The following is a 10,600-nucleotide window of genomic DNA, read 5'->3' on the forward strand; positions in this document are numbered from 1 at the left end:
CAAACGATATTTTTAAAAATCCCAATTGAATAGGTCGACCGGCTTTCCAATAATAATTAATTGTACCAATGAGACTATACCATGAGTAAACTATCTGCAAAGATTTACCATTTATTTGTGCTCTTTATTTATATATTGTATTTGCTTGGTACATTGCTTCTCTGAAACGGTTTCAGTGATTCCTATGTTTGGCGACCCAGTAAGTTGTAATATCTATTTTGCAGACTCGATGCACATAGAGGATGTAGAAGCTGTCCAGAAACTTCAAGACGTCTTACACGAGGCTCTGCAGGATTATGAAGCTGGACAGCATATTGAAGATCCTCGTCGGGCTGGAAAGCTATTGATGACTTTGCCGCTTCTGCGACAAACCTCTACCAAGGCTGTGCAACATTTCTACAACATCAAACTGGAGGGGAAAGTCCCCATGCACAAACTGTTTTTGGAAATGCTGGAGGCCAAGGTCTGACTAACAGCATCTTGGGTATTCTCAATGTGCACATTGTTAGAATAAGGGAAAAACAAACATAATTATCATGTCAAATAAACTTAGTAATGAATTAAAACCAAGTGACTGCACTGAAATTTAGCAGCAAGACTGAAGCAGCGTTCAACTTTTTTCTTCTGCGTCTTAACGATGCAGTTTTTTTCCTCTCCTTTTGTTGCTGCTGAACTTTCAGAAAAAAAAAGATGTTTAATTAAAGAGAGATGGAAGCCAGCCCTGCCAAAGGACAGAAATCCATAGCACGGATGCCACTGAATTTAATATGGACCATAATGTTCCCAACGACAACGGAATCAAAGAGAGAAACGTCATATCTTGCAGTACAGTACAACCCAATCACTGAATGCAGTATTAAGATTTCACAGGAGCAGTCTGTAATTAGACAACCGAAAGCAATGTTGGCATTGGCTGCTTCTTATCATTTCATGTTCCATGTAGATCACTTAACCGCATTTGATTCCTCAATTGTTTTTTCAAGTCTTCCAGATATTTCTTGGTTAGGTACTATGTAACTTTTTTCAGGGAATAGTTTGAGCTTTATTCATTCATGCAATACTAACGACAAAATACTGCATTTTAGTGCTGGCGAGTACAACGCTGAACAGCAATGAAGGACATATGAATCCTTAAGGAAGGTTTTTTTAAACTGTTTTGTTTCTTCTTATAAATTGAGATTATTTTGTACCAGCTTTACCACTTTTCAGCCATTTATTAATGTGGGTGTTTATCTTATTCAAGCAATAGTTCAAGGGAAGGTGCAAATTACCACGGATGCAATTTATGTTGTGTGCCAGTCTATTCCAGAACATTCAGTTTCTTCAAATATAAAACCCAGTATACTTGTATGTTCAGAATTATTAGATTACACCTGCAATGTATATAGGTAGTCTAATGTGCTTAACACTCCAAATAACGGAAAACTGGACTCCAGTGGGACAGGTGCAAATCGCTTTAGTTACTGCTCCAGAAACTGCCCATTTTTTGCAAAACGTACTGACCTAAAAAGAATTAAGCGAGAAACTACATGTTACAGGCAATAAGGCAAAAGCCAACAATAAAGAATCTAATGTATAGTTCTGTTTAGACCAAATTCTAAAATCTAATACTTGTACAAATAAATTAATTTCGATTTTTCTTTTTTAACTGCAATTTTATACAAAAAAAAAAAAGCTAAAGCAGTCGTGATTTTCAAACCGTATTGTAGCAGCATGAGAGCCGTTTGGGTTCAAGACTGTTAAGAGGTGTAATCTAATGTATAGAGACGACACTCCCCTCATTCTCTGAAAGCCACAGTCGCTAACTAACCAATTGACAGTAACCTTCATCGACGCTCTGCCAATATACCGATGTTAATAGTTGCTCCCTGTATCATGTTAACACCCTTATTATATGTACACAAATGTAATTAAAATTGTAATCCTAACAAACAAAAAGAAATGTAGTTCAGCTTTTCAATGTTTCATGTTTGCTGTGCTTATTCCAAAATTTTCCGTTGCATTCAAAGACTCTTGTCTTGTTCTTGTCGTGGTGTCCGATTCTTGTGGCGTGTGCTTTTAGACACAGGGTAGCATTAGAGACAATAATGGATGTACAATTCCTCAGGAGACTGCGGTAGTTTAATCTGTTCCTTCCTGGTAATAAAAGGTTCGTCCTGCTACTAATCAGAAGATCGCAAATCCAAAACGCGTAGGCGTTGAAAAATCATAATGTTTTCAACAGAAAGTTTCGATTTTTTTTCTTCCAAATGGTTCGTAATGGAAATCCGATGTATATCATAAAAAAATTATAATAATTAAAAAAAAAATCTTCTATTTATAGATAAGCCTAATTTTGAAGCGCTGTAAATATAGCTTCTACTGAACAATCTCAAATGTTATTAACTCGCTCTGCGTTAATGTGTTGCAAAACTTCTTTTGGTGCGTACAGGTTCCCAAAACTATTGCTACTCTGTGTGCTTTAAACAAAATACAATGGGTTGATGGCACATCAGCCTTGTTCTATAAATACTGTGTATCTATCATTAGCTATATAAGGACTATATTGTAGATTGTGGTTTCTCAGTAGAGAAGTGACTGTAGTGTGGTTCTAGATAAATCATCATTAGCGATCATTCAGATGGTGAATACCTTGACATTTTTACAGTTGATAGGTGTTCAGAGATTGGCACATCCCTTTTCAAATGACAAAATTTACAACTCCTGGGGAAAAAAAGGTGCTGATTGACTGAGATTATTTATTTATGTAAGTGTGTAAAAAAACAAAAAAAAAACATTATTTTCCAGAAGGCTTGTGCAAGGTTTAAGTTGCTTCAATTACACTATATATGCATAATATGTATACAACTATATACACATTGTTTTCACTGTATTACATTTCTGTACTCGGGCTATAGATGTACAACTCAACACAGGTAAAATGCATTAACAGAACAAACAGATTACGTTAGAATTGCAAATGTATCTTATAATTTTGAAGGCAACTGCTATATATCAAATAGAACAGAACAGACAAACAGAATGTCCACGTTAAACCTTGCTTGATGGAAGCTCTTCCAGGTTTGAGTCAGAACTACTTACTTAGCATGGGATAGAGGAAATCTAAACAGAGAATGATTTAGCCATAAAGCTTTTATTTATTGTTTTGCTTTGATTTTAAATTATTTCTTTCCTTATTTAAAGCAATATGATTGTGTGCCTCGGGAGAGCCACACCTATGTCTCAATCAGATCAGAAACTTGTATTTATTCCACTGTTTTGCATTTAAATGATATCAAAAAGATATAAAACATTTAAAACTGCTATTTTTCTTATAGAAGAGAAAATGTGTGTTGGTGATTGTATTTTAATTATTTAAAGCGTCTCTGTTTACCTGCCTAGGAAAACATCTTATGGCAGTCTTATGTGCAAAGATCGTTAAAGGACAAAAATAAAAATAAATATATAATGAAATGAAATGCTTATAATAATCCAGGAGTTGCAGCATAGCCAGAAGTAAAAAGAAAACCATGTCTATAGTTGTAGATGTGTTTCACATCTGTAAAGCAATCAACTGTATATTTTTGTGACGTGTATCATACCATGTGCTCCAAAAAAAAGTCCATTTGTGTAAATGTATTTATTTTATATTGTATATATTGTTAAATGCAAAAGGAGACATGATTCTGTAACTTCAATCGGTTCAGATGTGTAAGTCAAATTATTATGCCTTTCAGGATGATGGTAGAGCAATATTAAACAAGCTTCCACTTTTTGATTGCTTTTTTTGTGTTGTTGTTTTTTATTAGATGAAGAAAATCAGTATACAAAAGATGCATCTACTGTATACATAGAGCAACCCCTCAGCTATAATACAATTAGGTAAAATAATACTATATAAGGACTTGCCAACATGAATTCTAGCATGCGACAACATAACTTACATTTCAAATTACCCTGACAATGCTTTAAATTGCTTTTCTTAAATCCTAATGCACCTATGCAATGACTTGTGTTATTTAAAACATTGCCTGTGTCAGTGTACGAGAACACAGGTTTCACAGAATAAAGTTCTATATTCAATGGTTGTTCCAGAATAACATATAAAATTCTTTTATTTTTTTTATAACTCATATTTTATTGATTTTTTTTTGTCATGTAACAATATATCATTACATATTCATATGAGTCGCCACAATTATACTAATAAGCAGACTTGTATATAAAAGGAAATTCAAACCTAAATCGGAAAGGGTGGGAAAGGGGATAGGGGGGGGGGGAGTCCTTTCACCTGCCTCTCTATTTCTGAACCCATCTGCACCTCTTCCGGAGTTGTTACAGTATATACAATTCTTTACATTCCAAATTCTCCCTTAAAACTATGGTTTTAGCAAAGACCTGTATATATTGCTTATTTAATATATAAAAAATATTAAACATATATTTAAACACACATATACAGTACAATGAGTTCTATGAACTCTAGTCAACAGGATGACATGTCCCTTTATCAGATTGAACTACTATCCTGCCAAGATCCGGGTGTGTACGTAATGAATCTACGCAACAAAAAGGTGACATCACTCACTTAACCAGTCATGTTGTATGTCTATTACAGATCATGTTCATATCTGGCATACAGCATAAACCATAGGAAAAAAACAATAAATAAGTAAAAAAAAAAAAAAAAAAATCTATGAGCAAGATGATAACAAGAAAGGAGGAAAGAGAAATGAAGGAAAACCATGAAAGGTTTATTAAGTGGGCTTCATCAAACCCGGACAAATCATATAGTCCAAACTTGTAATTAATGCTTGTAAGTCCAGATGTAAGCCATAATGTTACAGTAGGGATGTGATTCAGCTATGACCAATCGGATACAATACCTTCTGTTGGTATATCTTACACGTGATGTTTTCACCAAGGCCGTCTGGAAATTGTTCATATCAATTTTTAATTACACACTTTCTAATTATTATATTTATTTTTAACGAGATTAACGGAGACATTTTCCCTGGACAAAAAATATTATAGGTTTATATAGTGAGTAATCAAAATGTTATTTTCCCTATGCTTTTTTTTTTAAATCAATATTTGGTAGAAACTAATGAAACAGGTACTTATGGGATGATGCCTAGTTTTGATACCTTTCAATGGACCAACATAAGAGATCCGTAGATTAAATACAGTACCGTGTTTAATGTTTTAAACAGCACTCACATCTTTCTAATGTTAAAAATAAATTAACTTGAAAGGAAAAGCATTCTAGTTATTACAGACACGGGGGTGCTGACGCAAAGCAGCTCCAAGGGTTAAAAAGGCAAAACTAAACAATGCTCAAAAAGTGCGACAACACCTAAGCGTTCTAGTTGAAAAGGTTGTAGCACTTGTGCAAAGGGTCAGTCTATGCTTCCAGTGAAATCTTAGGGGCCCATTAAAAAATGTGCTAATGTGCTTCTTAAGCTTTTTAAGCTATGTTCATAGCGTATTTGCTTTACTATTTGCCAACATACTTCTCACCTTCGGTAGTGGAAATCCTCAAAAGAATTAGGGTGATGACACATAGGATACCATGCTAAATGGTATTCTGGGACCATTATTTCTCAGTGAAAAAAAAAAACCATTGCTGTGATTTAAAATAAAACTAACATTGTTTTATATTATTGCACACCAAACTATCAAGGCATATATTAATTCGTAATGCTTGGTTTTATCGTTATTATTAACTTCTCCTAGCATGAGAAGGGAAGTAAATAATTTACAATGAAATTAGCCCACTGTCTCCAATAGCAGCTCAATAAAAATCGGGGTTCAAGCCTTAGAACACTATAAAAGAATTGCACCCCAATTGTCAACAGGAAAACTCCAATGACTTCAAATGGGGTTCTTTTTCTTTGATACATCTGGTGCAATTCTGTTGAACTGATTTGTGCCCCAATTTTGAACCCCAGAAACTTTAGTGAACACATGTTCTAATATTATTGGGATTACTTCTGTCTATAAAAAGAGGTCATTCTCTGTGACAGACATATTCCCTTTCAATAGTCTACATACAGATGCAGTGGCCGTTGTTCGAACACTTCCCGCGTTGTATGCCTCGGAATACCCATGTCATGTCGCGGGATTTCTTCCAATCGTACCGCCTTAAGACGCGAGTGCAGAAAATGGCATTTTAGTGTTATGGCTTTTAAACACATGAAATTGACACAGTAGCAAAGTACTGTACACATTACAATTCATTCATTTAATTGCATTTAATTGCACACAATCTACGAAATTCAAACAAAGGAACCGCGATAAACACGTGTGCCTGGGGCGATTGGCCGCTTCCATGCCGCGTGGAGTACAGCAGCGCACACGAAAACGGCGCTGTGATTTGTTCGAATAACTGCCGCTGCATCTGCAGATCTCAACAGTGGTCGCTGCTGATTTTCCATATGGGTAAAGTACAGAAAGGTGCAAATCCAGCCACTTATATGGGACATTTATTAGAGTGGCCGTTTCATCTGCATTGTCTGTAATGAGGGATGGTGAACTGGTGGAATTGAGACTGTTATTGAGAATACAGTACCACTCTGGCCAACATACTGTATGACAGCTCCAATCCAGTTGATTTGGGAGGAAGATCTCTTTATTCTCTATTGACATGTAAGGGAAAGGAAAATATTACATTTTCCAGCTTAGAGTCATGATGTCCCATTGAGTTTGCCACTATTCAGTGCACACTCAGAAATGATCTGTTTAAAGGCACTCACCTACATATATCTGAGCTGAAATAAATTGAAATCACTCAGCCACGTAATATCTTCTTTACTATTTTAACAGTTATTTCATAATTTAAGCTACGGTATGTTTAATAGCTTTACAAATTGATGCCCAAAAGCGTGACTGTAAAGAGCACATTAACACATACAGTATGACAGAATATGCAATATTGGTAAAAGCCATGTTTTAGAAATGGGAGAATCTGGTGTGAGATCCAGTCTAAAAAGGTTATTAATGAAAGGGAAATGTGGGGGGAATGCTTGAAAACCAGGGCAATTTCCTATATCACTGTGCCTTTTCTGCCAATCAGCATTTATAAAGCTTGTTCTGATGAGTGTTCTTCCCTGTTGGCCTCTGTGGAGTGAGCTAACGCTAATTGAACCATTACGTTATTTACTAAAGGACAAATTGGTGTTTTTAATGGGCAGAGTTGTAAATACTAGATACTTTGTACAGTTTCACAACTTTATTTTGCCATGTTTGCGTCCTCCACCTCTGAGATGGTTTTAGGGCTTTTCTTTTCTAATAGACTATGGGGCCTATGCAGAGAGCAGCGAATTTTCGAAATTCGCCATTTTTTGGAGAAAATCGCGCAGAAAACAGCAGAAAATGGCGAGTTCCGAAAAACGCGCCAATTTTTCTTTTCTATTTGTAAAACTCGCCTCGCGGCTGGCGAGAACCTCAATCTCGCCAGTTTTAAAAATATCCTAATGCAGAGAGCCGCGAACGGCATCTAGCGGCTGTTCGCGCCAATAAAATGGCGCGATTGTCTCCTTTTTGCCTCGCCAGAAAAAATTGGCAAGAAGCTGCCGCTCGCGGCCATTGCAATGGGAAAAAAAAGGCGCAAATTTGTTTTTACACGTTTCTGAAGCGCGCATCTCGCCAATTTAAACTCGCCACACGCATCCATGTTAAACATAGCAGAATTCGCACTTTTCTGCATATGGAGAATAAAACTCTCCAAAAAAGGTACTTTTTACTAAATTCGCCATTTTTAAAATTCGCTGCTCTCTGCATAGGCCCCTAAGTGTAGCTCCATTATATTGAAAGCGCTTAATTTGAGTGTGCTGATAAATATTTTTACCAGTGTAACCATCCTTACCCGTCTCTTAAGTAGGTCACATCAGATTGACTGTATACATTGGCAGTGCCCAGTCCCTCAGGTCTTTGCAGGGTGCTGGGTAAATGCAGACTAGGCGTGGATACTTGAATATAACAATACTGAGCCCCAGAAACTTTTATAAACAAAAAGGTGCTTTATTTGACAGACATCTATAATGCTTCACATACATTGACACACTGGTTAGTTGACAGAAACTCGAGGCAAACAATATAATTCTGTACTTCATCCCTTGGTAGCTCTAATTCCTACACTGGGGAGGTAGATAGATTTGTTTCCCATAGTAAGGGACAAATTGTCAGTCTCTTGCATAAAGTCAGTAATGTCCCACATCGAATGGGCCTCTCAGGTATACACTTCAGGCTCCGGGATTAGTAACCAGCTACAATGTACTGCATACTTCTTCTATACCTATTTGATCAGGATTGCACTAAGAACCTTCTGGTTGGGCTGGTCCAAACATTCTCCGGTGTCACTAGGCCGAGAACTCCAGTCAAGTACTGTATGCTTCCTCTTTTTCAATAGTGAGAACAATCTTGGACCCTTACTACTGGCAGCACTTAGTAGGCACGTTTTTAACTGAAAACAACAAATGGTGACAGGACTTATCTTGTTCAACACAACTATGCACATAAACCTATTTACAGGATTCACAGTGAGGATCTCAGTCAGAACTCTGAAGAACCAGTTTCTAGAACATACGTATATATTCCCAATAGTGACATCACTGGTCAAAAGACATATACGGGAGTGGCAATCCCTTCTGCATAGTCATCCTACATCACATGAGGGGGAGGGGAGTAACCTAACTGAGCCAAAACAGTTAATAGTAGTTAACAAATAGGGGCTACACAAGCTTTAATTGTATAGTATATATACAAAATAATTCACAGTGTGCTATATCCAAGAAAATGAATTACTTAAATGATTACTCAATTCTTAAAGTTAAAAAAATGTAATATGTGCTATATCAATCCTAGACATGTAAAAGAATAAACCAAATAAAATGCACTGTTAGAAAGTCCAGGAACACATTAGGTAAAGTCCTACTAATAAAGCTTCTTTTTTATTTTTAAATGTCTAATAATGCCTCCAGTACTGGAAAACAAATCCTCTTCCACAAAAGAACCTCAAATAAAAAAGATAGGCGCAAACATAGCATAAAATATTTTATAAATGAAAAGCACCAAAATGGATTGCACTTAAAGAATATATAATCGCTTGGAATAAGATTATGCAACTCCCAACATGATCAGGTAACTGCTCTGTCTGTTTTCTCTGGCAAGGCACCTGAGAAAAGTCCTGTGCCCCTCTGTCCACTAGATTGCCTGCAACGCACTACTCCACGTGATCAGGGCAACTGGAAGTGAACTTCTGGAGGACGCACAGTGTAAGGCCGCGCTTAAAGTAGCGCTACGGCGACGTGTATAAATGTGGCCTGGGAGGGTTAAACAGCAGCTTAGACAATTAGTCTTTAGATGTGAAACAATGGTCATAGCATTTAGAAGACCTCACAGTTGCAAGGTTGATGATGAAGTGCAAAGTCGAATTCTTGTATTCTTCACCTCTAATTCAACTCCAATTAAACTCCAATTTGAACTCGACAGACTCTTCATACAGTATGTGACATTTAAGATGTTACACAGCCAATGTTCAGTCTCATTAGGCTGCGTCCATAGGACTGCAGCCGTGGGGAGGCGCGCGGAGGCTGAGGGAAAGCGGGTGCTTTCCCTGGCCTTGGTCCGCGCGCCGTCTGGGGGTGTGTCGGGCGGGGGGGGGGGGCCTGTGACATCATGAAGCTGGTTCGCCCGTGACCGGCCCTGTGCTCCCGTGAGCGTGAAAATCTATCTTTTGAAAAAGACCTACGCTTCCGCACGCTTGTGGAAGCGTGCGCGAGCCCCTGCTAAAGCCGCTCGCATTGCGGCTGCAGGGGCTCACTGAGAAGTGTCAGCGCGCCTCAGCACAGGTCAGTGCCTCAGCACGGGTCAGCGCCTAAGCGCTGACCCTGGACGCAGCCTTACATGGAATGTGCAGTCTCATTGGTTGTCCCTCAGTGAGTGTCAGGGAAATCAGCCTATCACAGAGGGGGAGATATGTGCATCCATACTGGCTGTCTCCAGGTAAGTGACAGGCCGTTCAGCCTATCACAGAGGGGGAGGGATGTGCATCCTTACTGGCTGTGTCTGGATGAGTGACAGGCTGTTCAGCCTATCACAGTTGGATGTGCAGACATCCTTAGAGAATTATATATATATATATATATAATACTACATAGGTGAGACAGGACAGGGGCTAAACAAGAGAATGAACCTGCATCGCCACAGCATCACACGCGGAACAAGAGACAGTCCTGTTGGCGAACATTTCTCTGACTCTGGCCATAAGATGAACGATCTGAGGGTTGCCATACTCAAAGGTAATCTTAAAACCCCGAAAGAGAGACGGTTGCATGAATACAAATTTATGCAACTGTTCGGGACACTTAGCAGTGGCCTAAACAGAGATCGAAATTTTATGAGTCATTACTGACACTAGCGAACTCTCTTCCCATGAGCGCTAAAGGCCATGTCTGTACATACTGTGCTATATGTATGCACACACAGCTGTCTCTCACACGTACTAATACTGCTCATTTTTCCATCCATATACACCAATAGGGACCACATAGTATCCACACACACTTTTAGTTGTGCTACAAACTCTCACATTTCCACACCCACCCACACCATTTATATC

At 38.0% G+C, this 10,600-nt stretch overlaps 1 protein-coding gene across 9 annotated transcripts in view; it reads left to right on the top strand.

The window, feature by feature from the left end:
- ESRRG (estrogen related receptor gamma) overlaps positions 1-3,754 on the top strand; it is a 768,405-nt gene extending 764,651 nt beyond the window's left edge. For all 9 annotated transcript variants that reach the window (XM_075595600.1, XM_075595606.1, XM_075595602.1 and 6 more), the window contains one exon: positions 225-3,754. In XM_075595600.1, the coding sequence (XP_075451715.1) occupies positions 225-469 (245 nt within the window). In that variant the 3' untranslated portion in view covers positions 470-3,754. The remainder of the gene's footprint in view (positions 1-224) is intronic.
- The last annotated feature ends 6,846 nt before the right edge of the window (positions 3,755-10,600 follow it).

Source organism: Ascaphus truei, chromosome 4, assembly GCF_040206685.1.
Source record: "Ascaphus truei isolate aAscTru1 chromosome 4, aAscTru1.hap1, whole genome shotgun sequence".
In the NCBI taxonomy this organism is placed as follows: domain Eukaryota; kingdom Metazoa; phylum Chordata; class Amphibia; order Anura; family Ascaphidae; genus Ascaphus; species Ascaphus truei.